The following is a 14,731-nucleotide window of genomic DNA, read 5'->3' as shown; positions in this document are numbered from 1 at the left end:
CAATGTGTTTTATTCTCAGCCAAAAGATTGACTGAAATAAATATCTCCCGCTCTGATTGGCCGGTCCATACATTGTGTAACACTTAAATAAACACAAGATGGAAAAAAACTCCAGTTTCCCAAACACCACAGATTAAAGGTGTTATGTTTGATGACATATTTGTGTGTGTGTGTGTGTGTGTGAGCATGGGAAGGTTCGACTTGGTTCACACACCTCCTACCACTTTGTATGTGTGTGTGTGTGTGTGTGTGTGTCTGCAGACATGCATACGGGCTCATGTTCACATATTCATAGCAGGTTCCTTGTCCGAGCGCAGTGCTTCTACACGCATGAAGTGTCTTGTAACGGCGGGCTGTGTTGCGTTCAGCGTCGTGACCTCTGACCTCTGACCTCTGACCTCTGTCCACAGGCAGGCTCTCTGAAACACATTCCCTCCGCCGCGCTCCTTCTCACAGTTCTGTGGTTTCACACTTGTTTATGCATGTGGATCTTTTCAGAAGCTCCTCTCTCTCTCGTGTGTGTCATGTTTGCTCTGCATTAAGAGAAAAGAAATATTCGTTTACTCAACCATGATGTGACTGATGAGTGAAATTGAGAAATTGGAGCTCAGAAAATCTCTTAGGAAATAAGCGTGTGTGCAGCAGGTGTCGGTCTGTCTGAGTGCCTGTTTCACCCTGTGGACTCTGGTGGGAAGCACTGATGAAAAAGACTCAAGACCCGCTTCACACCTACATGCATTAACCTGCGTCCTGGGTGATCGGATTGGAATCAGATAACGTGCAAATGCGTAACACTCATGGGTAAATTCACCCGAGACACACAAACGTTCTCCAGGTGGACACAGAAACATTTGGCCACATTGACAACAAAGTGTAAATGCAGTGCGTCTCTAATCCACATGTAGGAGCTACATAAACGGAAAATAGCTTTTGGGCGCACATCCAAAACCAGATAGGAACAAAAATGGATTGTCAGTTTACTGGTGGATGGGGAAAAGGCGAGACGATGTGTTTACCGTCAATTTTAAATGATGTAAATATTAGGAGGTGAAGTGATGTGCGTGATAATCTGCGTTTTGGTGAAGGAAAGAGAAATCTGATTTCACTGTGTATACTGGAGCTGCATATTAACACAGGGTGTAAATCTAATCCAGCAACATCAGATCTAGACACAATCAGGATACGAGATGCATGTTAATGTCAAAGGAGACGAGAGTTTAAATCTGATATGTTTCTGATATGGTCCTGCAATCCAAGCCTACTGAAAAACACATATACACAAAAGCATATGAGAATAGTATGCATTCAATAGTGCAACAGTACATATAAATTATGCTGACAATTAACATTTACAACCAAGATGTAGCTGTGCAGTAAAATGTTTCATCAGCACAGCGTGTGATGTTTCTGCTCACTATGAAGAAAGCAATACACATTAGAAGAGAAGAGAAGGGAAGAGAATTTCCCTACAGGGATCAATAAAGTGTCACATTACTTTTACATTATTACTGCACTTTTGACTTTCCTCAGGATTTATGCAGATATGGCATATTCACTTTGCTGCAGTTTTGAATCCAGAGTCAGACACAGAATCTCTTTATTTGCCAAGTACAAAAAATGTACAGGAATTTGTTTTGATGAAATTGGTGCAGAGGCAAATTGACAGCTAAAATAGAAACACAATATACATATCGCTCTACATATCAATAAAAATACATGTCTCATCTTTTAAATCCCTTCTAAAAACACACTTTTACAGACAGGCTTTTATGTGAATTGCTCCTCTTATAGTTGTATCTCCATTTTATTTTTCGTTTTGTAATTGTGTTTCTCGTTTTATTACTTGTTCTTTACTTATTTAGTTGTTTATTACTGTCTCTTTAGGGGACAACTTGTATTAACCAGGCATTCATGTGGTTAGACACATACTGTTATGTCAAAATCTGTTTTTAGTTGTATCTCTATTTTCCACTTGTATCTGTGCATCTCTTGTATTACCTTTTATTCCTATTTTTATTCATTTATTCTTTTTTATCCAACTTTATTTTACTTAACTGTGGTACTTTTGCATCACTCTCTCTTTTTGGGTTTTATTGCATGTAAAGCACTTTGTAAACATTGCTTTTACAAAAGTGCTTCACAAATATAGTTGTTATTATTATGTGCGACGTGGCATGTGCAGCAGTGCAGCGGCGCGGCGTGCCACGAGGCCCGGCAGCTGCAGCGTGTTGTTCCACTGCACCGCTGTAGTCAGCCTTTTGGTTTCTCTGCCGCCCGCGCTGCCAAAACCTCCGGCTAGCTGCCGGACTGGAAGCAGGAACACGGTCTGGCTGGAAGACCGGTTCCGGCAGCCAAGAGTGATTAGCCGCAGACCAAAAGGTTTCTCTCCTTCGTCAAGCTTCTCCTCCTCCTCCACAGCTCTGCTCCTGCGGGTTAATAAAACGGTTTAATAAATTAGTGGTGATTAATGTAGGGCAGAGTGGGCGTGTTCACTGTAGGTAATGCTGGTGGTTGAGCATTTTATTGAGCTTGTTTTACTGCTGCATTCATTCTAAGTGGTTTTGGATAGCAGCGTCAGCTAAATACCTAGAATGTGAATGTGGATGTGGAAGTAAATATGAAGTGGAGGCTGTCAGCAAAGCAAAAAGCATAATATACTAAATATTCTTGATTTGTCTTTAAGGGCCTGCTTTCATTACTGATACTTCTCTGTAGAGGGATTTCAGGTGACTTAATGCACCATCTGGCGGCCATGTTGGAGGTCCTTAGCTCTTGGTTAACACCACTGGCAAGATCAGCTGATTGTGTTTCCAAACATACAACCTGTGTGGATCAACAGAACTGAACAGACGGTTAATTTCTGTCTGTTTCTGACTGAACTGATCATTTCATCACTGATCCATCTGATTGATTTAGTGTTTAGATAATGTCAGCTTGTTAGCTAGCTAACCATAGTATCTGGTCAGCTAACATCACTGTCTTGTTGTTAACACATCTGATTAGCACACTAGCTAGGGTGACCACATTTTCAAAAACCCCAAACCGGGACCCTTAAGTGTACCGCATGTTCATGCACGCGCACATGTATGCGCTTATGCACGCATCATAGGTGTTTTCATCAGGATAGGGGACAATTATTTCAGCACTTAGCACACCTGACTGCACATTTCAACACCATGGACAGAGCCTCAGCAAACGAAAAATGATGTTTTGTCTCCAAAAATCCACCAAAACATTCAGACGCGTGGTGCATTGTTTATGTTTTTTGATTGGGTTAGGTAATAATGAGCAGGACAGAACATGATAAACATCTATGTAAGCGCTGAAAACAAGTATAATACTATTATTATTATTTTAATTGTGGTGAAAACCGGGACAATTTGGTAGTTTTTGGTAATTTTAGTGTTTTACAGATATTTGTAGGGACTCGGGACACCCATCTTGAAACCGGGACAGTCCTGGACAAACCGGGACGTCCGGTCACCGTAACACTAGCTAACGTAGCTAGTAGCAGCTAGCGTTAGCATGTTCACATTAACATCAGTGTGTTTGCTGGCTAGTTAGCTAGCTAACAGTTTGTTCAGGTTAACTGAGCTGACTCTTCTCAAGCTACAACTCAGAGTGTTTTGGAGTAGAGACTAGGGCTAAAGACAAGACAGTTTACTGTGTCACAGTAACCAAATCCACCTTATCACACTATTCACTTTTACTGAGAACGTTACTGAATGGATCTACAGCCACACCACAACAAGCTGACTCAGCTGCTCTCTGCTTCTAGCTGCTTGATACAGATTTACACTTTATTTGTGTAGAGACAGTTTTCCAGTGTTCCTCCATTACGGCACCAGGAGACACTTCACTCCTCTGTAGCTGGGTGCTGTTAAGCGTCATCTCACTGTGTTAAAAGTCAAGTTTCAAGTTTCAAGTTTTATTGTCACATCACAATTACTGCGAGTATAAAAGCAAGTGAAATTCTTGTGTCATTTTAGTTGATTGACATTTGAAGCAAGTGGAATCATCTCACCCCACTGGTTTGCTTTTCCTCTTGTTTTAAGAGAATTAGGACTCCATAATAAACCAAATGACTTTTAGATGGATGTTTTCCACCCCTTCACGGCTGAACGCCCTCCACATTCCTCCCCGTCCTCCGACCTGCCGGCCCACAGGCGGAGGGTTGGGGGGGGATTACATTAGCAGATCCTTGTCTGATTTGTTTTTTTTTCTTCTTCTCTTCTCTTTCTATTTAATTTTCTGTCCCGTAAGCTACTGGTCTCAGCCAGACAGGACTCCCTCCCCTTCCAAATCCCCACAGCACACACACAACGAGACTTCCTCCTTCGGTTACCTCAGGTGACGATTACCGCTCAGACCACACAGAGACGATGCACACACACACACACACACACACACACACACACACAATCCCTTACCCTCTCCTTCGACCCCCATGAAAGCCCATTTTAATCAGCGAGGGAGCTGTCTGCCCCCGACACCTAATACCTCAGACAGGTTCATCTTGTTACCAAGCAAATAAATCCCGCTCAGGGTTCAGATGTGGCTTTAGAGGCCCGGGGCGCTTTCCTGTAGCGGCGCTGTGACTGTAATGAAAGCATACAGCGGCGGCGAGGCCCGCTCTGCCCGCTCTGCCGCCCCCCCCCCTCTTTTGTAATATAGCCATGAATACAAATGGCCTCGCTAATTCACTCCAACTCATAACAACACTCATTTCCCTTTCTGCCAGAGGTCCTTTGGCGCCCCATCACTCTTCCAGCTCCACGTTTTGGTGCTTTTCCCCCGTTACAGTTCTCTTTCCCATGGGGCCGTTCTCCGAAATCCTGAATGCAATCACCGTTTAGCGGCTAAACATTCTCTAATTCGTTTTGCCAGTAGATCTGCTTTCGTTACACCCTCTCCTGTTTGGATTCCAGACGTGTAATTCAAATTAATCTCCGTCTCTTGTTATTTTTGAGCCGTTGCCGCGCGCCGGTTGTTTCTACGTGACTCTCTGGTCCCTCGCTGCGTTTGGCGTGCAGATGACACGTGAATGAACGTCTGGAGGCGATCCAGACTCAGGCGGGCCCTCTAACCAGGCCGCCGCCCAGGACCCGAGCCGCTGCCAGGCCCCCCCCCCCACCGGGCCTGGAGCCACGGCCGCGACCATGAGGATCCAGGCAAAGAGAACGCAGCATGATGCTATATCCCAGACTCTTCTTCTACACACAGAGAAAGGAGGGTTCTTCACGGGTTCTTTGGTTCAGGTGGCGGTTCTATACGAAACCTGAATTATTATTGTTAGGATGAAGAGAGAGAAATCCCTCCAACTCAAAGTAAAAGACCCAGTGTGGTTCTTCAAAAGTTCATATACAACAATGTGTTTCTGGCCATGCACTGTGATTGGATGAGAGGCCTTATAACCGCAGTATGAAGCATGAACTTGACTTTGCATCTCGAATGGTATCGCTCCGCCTTGTTGTTTCTCATTAATGATGTTTAGTGTTTAGCAACAGGGAACTACTTTTTTTGTTGCTGCAGGGTCAAAATATTTAATATCTAATGTATATATGATATCTTTGTTTAATGTTTGATACGACTGTAAAAATGTTGTAAATGTTGTATAAAAGCAACAGCACACTGGTGCCAACGACGACGATGTAGCACTCCCTGCTTAATTTTATTACTATGGATTTGGAATAGTTTGTATATTCTTAATATTATTAATTATTAAGTCGCGCTAGGCAGGTTTTTATGTAAAAATCCACTTGTCTTATCAGCCTAAAGCACAAAGTGGGGCTGCAACAGAAAAGAGCGACCCATCCTCACTAATCGAGACGCTGTAGATTCTCAACAAATTGGCCCAAATTACATTCTAGTGTCGGGTATGTTGGGAAATCTTCTCCACACAGGACTCACCAGCGTTAGATCTTTTCCTCTCTCGTCTCTTTGGTTTCCTTTGGTATAAAGCAGCACAGACCGGCCGGTTGGTGAACAGTTTACTGACCTCACTGCACGGGGCTTCTGGGTATTGAAGTTCAAACGGTTTTTAAAACAGTTCCCTCTTTCTCCTCTATTTGGAGCTGCCGACCTGCAAAGTCACCTAGTGAAGCTTTAATTGATTCTTGACCAGGGAGTCATAAGATAATTTATTGGATAAGAAAGACTATACACAATTATTATCTTGTCTATTTTTCTTGACTTTTCTCTGATTTTTTGCTTTTTACTTGTGACATACTCACTACTTTTCAGCCTCTTGGCCTCTGATAATCAAATGAAATAACTTGAAAAGGGAAATTAATTCTTTGGTTGAACTGTTCACCGCTCACGAGCCAAAAAGTTGAGAATCAGTACTTTAAAGGATCATAAAGAGTCTATGAGGAACCGCACCTAACTCCAAGAAAAAGGGTTCTGCTATGGTACAAGTCTAAATAAGAATTTCCTGTCGCTGTATAAAACCCTTTTTGTTAGGAGTGCAGCTGTCCTCTAAACAGGAAAGGGTAGACATTTCTCTCTGAGGTGCGTTTTGCTTTTTTCGCTGACGGCGAGCCAACGGGACACAATGTGCCATTGTGCGCGAGCGCTGCGGCCGATCCTCGGTATGTTCTGTCTGACATTTGTGGCGTTCCCAGCGAGGTCCGCCCCGAGTCTCCTTATCACCGAGAGGCAGGGAGATAACGCCGCGGCACGAGGACAAACGCTCACCGCAGCTCAGCCCGTTAGAAGGTCAGAGATCTGGTCAGATAAATGGATCTGAAGAACAAAATGGCGGCGTATTGTCCCGGGTTTGAATAGTTTCCCGCTCTAGGAATGCTGATGAAAATGACCAGTCCCTCTTGTACAGTACAATGACAAGCTGTCCAGTGATTTTCTCTTGTCTCCAGACCTATCAGCTTATCTCATGATGTTTTTAGTCAAATTCTCTCACTGCACTGGCAGATAATCTGCTGGTTTCAGTAAATTTCACTTGATTCATGCCAATATGACTTCTTCTTTCAAGAAATCATCATAAAACAATGAAGAAAATCTGGAAACAAGAAACTTTCTCCAAGACAATTTCACTTTTACCAAGAAAATGTCCTGAAACAAGTTACATTATCCTGAAATTTGTTGAAACCGGTAAATTATCTGATGACTAACTAAAACCAGCTTGATAAGTCTGGAGACAAGATAAAATAATTGAACAAGTCTTTGCAGTGTGGGTGTTTTGAAGCAGATTCCACATGGATCCTTTCTCTTCTCGTTTCCTGATCTCTCACCTTGTATTCCCACACCAGTCGCTGCTATCAGAACTTTATTGCACCGCTGACGAACCATTCAAAGGTCGCATTAGCATATCGCCCGAGAAGTGATGACCGCAGGGCCGGAGGGACTCGGATCGTAAAGCGTCGATGCGCCGCTTCGAGGTTCGGCCCGGAGCCGCGGGGGAGCCGCGGGGAGCCGGGCTGCGGCCGGGCGAGTCCGAGCGAAGAGACGGAAAACAAAGTTAATGGGTGGCGAGCGGCGGGTAACGGTCTGTCGGTATAAGGGCACCGACACCATTAACCATCAAAACCATCCTGCTGAGGCGAATGTCTTCTGCAGCCGGAGTCTCTGTGATACTGAGGGAGTGGAAAGGAGCAGTCTACCTGTTTTTACACATTTCATATATACTGTATTTCATAGAACGATTGATCAAAATGAAAACCCCTCGCTTCCTCAGCAGCACTTACTGTAAGTCTATCCAGATACTGAATGGCTCCCCAGTCAGCTCCTTATGCTAACTGACAATGCAGTTAGACAATAGTCTTTTAATGCTGTGATTCTCAACCTTTTTCATATTGAAGACCCCTAATTTAGTCCACATTAGAGCCACGGACCCCCATTTAATGAGATTTTTTCTCTTGGACCCAAATCAGATAATATTTTTGTCCAGAATCACATGACTGTCTGTATTGCAGGTAGAGAGATAACAGAGAAACTATGATCAGAACAGTCATTCTTCTACATTCTCTAACTGTGTTAACTTCTTGTAAATGAAGTAATGCTGAAGTTTAACGATTCATCAGTTTGCTGTGGACCCCCTGGAACCCCCTCAAGGACCCCTGGTGGTCCCCGGACCCCACGTTGAGAACCAATGTTTTAATGCACTGGTCACTTTACCCTGTCACTGTACCAGATCTCTTATTATCCCTTTAAGCTGATCTGCTACTTGGACTTTATTCTTGTACTTTTGGGGTTTTTAAGTCTTACATCCGTACTTTTTTATTCATGGTGTGGGGTGGGAGGGGCTCATGTGTTTTTGTCATTTATTTTTCCATGTGTCTTTCTTGTTATATTATGTTTGAGGTCCTTGTTGTTAATGTTGCTCTGTTATGAGCACACTGAAACAAACTACTAACAACTAAGTTGGTATGGCAATAAAGTTTTGAATCTTGGATCTTGAACATTTCATAGAAACTGTATGGACTTCCATCGCGGTTCAAGTCCGTCTCCAGTGTGTTTCTCCTGTTCCCCTCTGACAGCTTTTAGTGCTGAACATCCACTGCTGACATTAATAGACAGAAATGAGGGAGAAGAGTTTGTCTTGCCCTCCGTCCGGGACGTCCCACCGATCCACGGCTCCACTGTGAATAAATTGGAACAAATGGAAAGAGTGAGAGTGACAGTGAGAGCAGCGAGGAGATTCCTCTGGGGAAACGCTCGCATTTCCTGCTTCAGATCGGCCGTCAGTCCTTCCAAAGGGAATCTCAGTTTGTTGCAAAAACTCAAATATATATTCTACTGACACGGATTGTGACTCGAGCACTTCCAGGTTGTACCGTACATGTTGGTGACATCACAGATTACTGTCTTTAGTCACATGACTTGGACTCGAGTCACAGTTTGAATAGCTTGAGACTTGACTTGCTGCATGAAGAGAAGACTTGAGACTTGACTTGACTTGGGTTCTGGTGACTTGGGACTTGACTCTGACTTGTACTTTGATGACTTGAAAAGGTTTCTAAAGTCTTGACTTGAGATCTTGTGTTTGTGTAAATGACTTAGATTGAAAGTGATGAGATTTGTTCCAGCGGACGACTGAATTTAAATTCTGTTTTCTGAATTTGTATGGAATGATTGAATTTATTGAAGTTGAAACTGATTCTAGAAATCAAACTCATGATGCTCTTACCAAGTTTTTATCCTATTAAAACCATATTGCATTGAAAAGTCCTAGATATTTAGTTTTCTTTAAGATATTAAATTGATACTGGACTCTTGATTTGTTCTGACTTGACTTGCTGTTCTACATTTAGACTTGAGACTTGACTTTAATGACATGGACTTGACTTGGTAATCTACATTTAGACTTGGGACTTGTGGCTCAAGACTTGAGACTGACTTGGGACTCAAGCGAAGTTGACTTGGTCTCACCTCTGCTGGTTTCTATTGAACAAGCACTTGACAGACGGTGCAGCTCTGGACGACTACAGACGTCGTCTCAACTTTCATTTTGGCGCTTTATTTGCACGTCAACATCATAACAATCTGTTCAGCGTCAAAATGTTTGCTGGGTAGCTGCTGGAGAGACTTGTTCATGTTCAGAAAATATCCATTCAGCTGTCAGATTCTGATTCTTCAGCAGAAGTGTGATTTTCAGACTGTTCCTCCAGACAACGGCAGTGAATGGAGAGAGAAAAAAACACAATTCTCCAGTCTGCTCTACCGGAGCAACAGATCACAGAATCACTGATTTTGGGGTTTTATCATGGAGGAAGAGACACAACACAAGACTCTACCAGAGGTACACAGAGATCTAAAGCCAGGTGTTTCTCAGCAGCAGCACACAAACACAAACCAGCCGGTGTATTCATCAGGAGGTTTTGTTTCAGTTGGTATCTGAAGCGATGAGCCTGGTCCGGTGCTGCAGCCTGGTCCGGTGCTGCAGCCTGGTCCGGTGCTGCAGCCTGGTCCGGTGCTGCAGCCTGGTCCGGTGCTGCAGCCTGGTCCGGTGCTGCAGCCTGGTCCGGTGCTGCAGCCTCAGTAAACGGCCTCCTGCAGTATAAACAGCAGAGATGTTGGTTTGTTGCCACTGAGGCTGAGAGCAGAGATCAGATCAGACCAGATCAGATCAGATCAGATCAGATCAGATCAGATCAGATCAGATCAGATCAGTCCAGTTAGCGTCCGTCTGCAGGAGAACAGCAGCAACACTTGAAGACCAGAGCCAGCTGCAGAGCCTGGAACCGCTGTGTGTGTGTGTGTCTGTGTGTGTGTGTGTGTGTGTGTGTGTGTGTGTACCTATGCATGTGTGCAGTATGCATGTATTTTTTTGGTTTTGCATGTGTGTTAGGGCTGAAAGATATTAACAAAAAAATCTAATTGCGATTATTTGACAGAATATTGCAACTGTGATTTAAACTGCGATTCATATCATCACAAGTTTTCCTTGTCACATTTTTTAGAATTTTAATATTGTTTAAAGAAAAGTGATTTTGTCAAATAAAACTAGATGTCAGTGTGCAGATTTACTGAGTTTGAGTCTGATGAAAGTTTTTGATTCTAAAACTTCTTGTTCACAAATCCACCAAACTCTCTCTGAATAAATTTACTGCAGACTCTGAGATTTGGAAATTGCAGAAGTTCATATTGTGATTTCGATTTTTTTTTTTAATTTTTCAGCTCAAGTATGTGTTACTGCCATAAACTGTAAAAACAGAGTAGTGACTGTTCTTCACCCAGAGGTTTCTGAAGGGCCGTTTTGAAGCCTAAAGTTTGTGTTTACGGTCGCCGCCATGTTGACATTTTTTGGAGCCGGAGCAGCCAAAGAGAGGCAGAGGGCGGAGCCAAGGTGGAGCAGCTCCGCCTGCTATTGGCCCGTAATCGACGACCTGTCAATCACTAGGAAAACAACCATTTTATATCTCCTATATGCTGTTAATGACACAGTTATTTTGAAAATCTCCATAAGGACACACATAAAAAATACATATAATTGACCAACATGCAAGATACATACTGATAAGTGCATAAATTGACAGCAATCTGAAACATGCACAGATGCAAGATACCTGAATTTAACCTGAAAATTGGGTAAAAAAAAAAACTGCAGTCCAACTGAATTTCATGTCTTAATGTCAGATGTGTGCAGGTTTAATGGAGGCCTCCTGATGGGCCGCTTGGCCCTGATCCCAGAACAGTTTGTAATGGGACGGATTAGGTGTTAATTGGATAGATGGTCCAAAAAGATTAGAGATTTCTTCACTCCTTCAGCTGCGCAGCCAGAGAATAACAGAGCAGTGGAAACAGGCAGAGTGATAATGTGCTGACAGAGCGGTCGGGGTGTGAGCTCGTACGGTGCTGTTGTCTGACTTTATAAAGCAAAAAAGAAAGTAAGAGCTTCTTTTATTGAGTGGCTTTGTTGTCAGGTTAAAGGTGTTAAACACAGGAAATAAAAAATGGCAGTTATTTGTTTCGAACACACATGTTTTCGAACTATTTTTGTAATATAAGAGAAAGTTTCCAAACGAGCCGCCATGTTTTACCGGTTTGAAATCCGAGCGCAGACGGCCCAACGAGTGAAAGCGTTCATCCAATCAGGTGCAGCCAGAAGTGCAGCAGAAGTGTTTATTTGTTGGTCTGTAGTCAAGGAGGAGAAACTCATCGCACCACCATCAAGCGTCCAATATTGGGAAGGGATTTCTTAACTTGACAAAATCATGAGTAAAAAATGTGTCTTCTCTGGTATCTAGTTTGGACCGGTGTCATCTCTCACCCTGAAAACATGACAGTGTTATGTAAATTTCACCCAACAGCAGATCAAAAATCATTGAACAGTTCTTCAATTTGATGTCCAAGTGAGTTTGGGAAGCCTGCTGAAAACAAACCTTTCCAGGATCCGTTATCTGAGGTCTCCGTCCCCCTGTCCGTCCCCCTGTCCGTCCCCCGGTCCGTCCCCCTGTCCGTCCCCCCGTCCGTGTCCCCCTGTCCGTGTCCCCCTGTCCGTCCCCCTGTCCGTCCCCCTGTCCGTCCCTCTGTCCGTCCCCCGGTCCGTCCCCCGGTCCGTCCCCCTGTCCGTCCCCCCGTCCCCCTGTGCGTCCCCCTGTCCGTCCCCCTGTCCGTCCCCCTGTCCGTCCCTCTGTCCGTCCCCCTGTCCGTCCCCCTGCAGGTCCTTCAAGCCGGACTTCGTCCTGATCCGGCAGCACGCCTACAGCATGACGCCGGGCGAGGACTTCAGGAGCCTCGTGATTGGTCTGCAGTTCGGCGGCGTCCCGAGCGTCAACTCCCTGCTCTCCATCTACAACTTCTGCAGCAAACCCTGGGTGGTAAGAGATCCTCCTCCTCTCTCCTCCTCCTCTCTCTCCTCCTCTCTCTCTCTCTCTCTCTCTCTCCTCCTCTCTCTCTCTCCTCCTCCTCTCTCTCCTCTCCTCTCTCCTCCCCCTCTCTCCTCTCTCTCCTCTCCTCCTCTCCTCCCCCTCTCTCCTCTCTCTCTCTCTCTCCTCTCCTCCTCTCCTCCTCTCCCCTCCTCTCTCCTCTCTCTCCCCCTCTCTCCTCCTCTCCTCTCTCCTCCCCTCTCCTCCCCCTCTCTCCTCCCTCCTCTCTCCTCCCTCCTCTCTCCTCTCTCCTCTCTCCTCCTCTCTCTCCTCCTCTCTCCTCCTCTGTCCTCTCTCCCCTCTCTCCCCTCTCTCCTCTCTCCTCCTCTCTCTCCTCCTCTCTCTCCTCTCTCCTCCCCCTCTCTCCTCCCTCCTCTCTCCTCTCTACTCTCTCTCCCCCTCTCTCCTCCTCTCCTCTCCCCTCCTCCTCTCTCCTCTCTCCTCCTCCTCTCTCCTCCTCTCCACCCCCACACAGCGGTCCGGGCCGCTCCCCTCGGCTGCCTCTGATGATTTATTTGGGCTGTTAAAGGGAGCCGGACCACCTGTCTGTACCAAGAGACTGTTATTCACTCACTGAGAAAACTGAAGGTAGAAGACTGAACCTAAAAGGGTACAAGTGGCATGGGTTCATATCTGTAACCAAACCCCTTAATTTTATCCCTGAAACATCCTTAATTTTTCATTACATAAACATTAATTATCCATTTATAAGGGATTTATCCATGGGTTGGTTCACAGAGACACTAGAAATTAAGGGATTTTTCAGGCCTTTTGTGCAGGTTTACAGGTTATTAATGAGTTATTAATGGAAAGTTCCTGTCTCCCTGAATTTTACATTCAATTAGAAAGTATGCAGTCAAACATTAAGAGGAGTTTAAGGAGGTTTAGATGGGGTCTCCTCCATTAATAACTCCCTTAACTCATTTCAAGGGGATTTTGTATGAATTAAGGGGTGAATTAATGTAAATGTAAGGGTATTTTAAGGGATTACTGGTTGGTAGAGACTCTTGTCATCTCTACCTCTAAAGGAACACTGCTGTACCACAACTGACAAAAATGTACGAACTTTGATGCTTTGGTACAAAGACGTTCCCTTCGAAAAGGTAGATATGTCACTTAAAGGAAAATTCCACCCTAAAACACTTAAACACTAACAGTTAAAAAAAGCTATCGGTGACCAATTTCTCCACCGACTGGAGCAAATAGACCAGAATGATTCTCGCTTTTTGTCTACTGGCAACAGCAGCTATCACTATTCCTCTGTCCACCTAGATGTAAAAACCGTAGTGAAGTTAGCTTGATATTGGATATTGCATATTTAGTGGATATTCATTTTTCCACCTTCAATAAATTGTAAATCAAACAAGTAAAACCACACTGATGAATATGATTACTGGAAGAGAAAAAACAATTTACAGCCACTGGTTTCAAAATATAGCCACAGCATATCCAATGTAAAGCTAACTTCACTCCAGCCCACAGCTTGAATGCAACAAGTTCAGGCCCGTTCTCTGAGGGGTTGTTGAAAGGCATTCTGGGAAACGTAGGAAACCGCTAACTGAAGTAGAAGAAGACAAGGCAGATTGAGGGGAAAGTGGGTTCACCAGAAAAGTAAATGACACTTCATCACAAAATAACTCCTGGAGTGTGTTGAACATCACAAACTGATGAGATCTAACAGGATAAGAAGATCAGTGGATGGGATTTTTCCTTTAAGGACCATTGGTGATCTTTGTGACCTTTGGGTACAGAAAGGAACCTGAACTGAACCCCTGTTTCTGTCAGCGTTGGGTCCGGCTCACATTTCACCACCGTCTGAGAGTCCAGACGAAACATGTCCAGTCAGACCGAACGTCCCGTCCCATCCTCGCCGAGACCGTCCGGCCGGTTATAAATGTAGTGCTGTGAACGTGGGTGGGACTTATAACGCTCTTATCTGTCCTCCTCTCTGTCTCGGTTCCTAAATAATGACGTCTTAATGTCTTGTTTGTTTCTGTTTGCAGTTTTCTCACATGATTAAGCTGTACCACTCCCTCGGCCCGGAGAAATTCCCCCTGAACGAACAGACCTTCTACCCCAGCCACACGCAGATGGTGAGTGCCTCGCAGATATTATGTTTTCCACTTAAAATGAGTGCAGAGAACAAAACCACATGGCAGCAATGGAACAGGTTCTGCTGCTTTGGTCAATGATTCCACCCATTTTTTGACCGTTTCCTTAGCTACTTTCAATCAAAGTAAAGGTAAGTCTAAGAAGCCTGCAGACCAAATGTGGTGTCATTCTGACTCGTGGTTCATAAGAAGATGATTTTTGAAGGTTTTTCAAAAAATCCAAAATAGCGGAATTTTTTTTAGGGTCCTAGAGACAAAATTGTTCAGTATGATCAGCTACATAAGTGTACCAAG

At 44.3% G+C, this 14,731-nt stretch overlaps 1 protein-coding gene across 1 annotated transcript in view; it reads left to right on the top strand.

Moving 5' to 3' along the window:
- syn3 (synapsin III) overlaps window positions 1–14,731 on the top strand; it is a 133,704-nt gene that overhangs the window by 46,149 nt on the left and 72,824 nt on the right. Inside the window, exons 5-6 of the mRNA XM_078282174.1 lie at window positions 12,122–12,278; window positions 14,330–14,419. Of these exons, the coding sequence (XP_078138300.1) occupies window positions 12,122–12,278; window positions 14,330–14,419 (247 nt within the window). The remainder of the gene's footprint in view (window positions 1–12,121; window positions 12,279–14,329; window positions 14,420–14,731) is intronic.

Source organism: Centroberyx gerrardi, chromosome 24 (assembly GCF_048128805.1).
Source record: "Centroberyx gerrardi isolate f3 chromosome 24, fCenGer3.hap1.cur.20231027, whole genome shotgun sequence".
Taxonomy (NCBI): domain Eukaryota; kingdom Metazoa; phylum Chordata; class Actinopteri; order Beryciformes; family Berycidae; genus Centroberyx; species Centroberyx gerrardi.
Note: the sequence above shows the minus strand (reverse complement) of the source record. Positions and strands in the feature narration are given on the sequence as shown.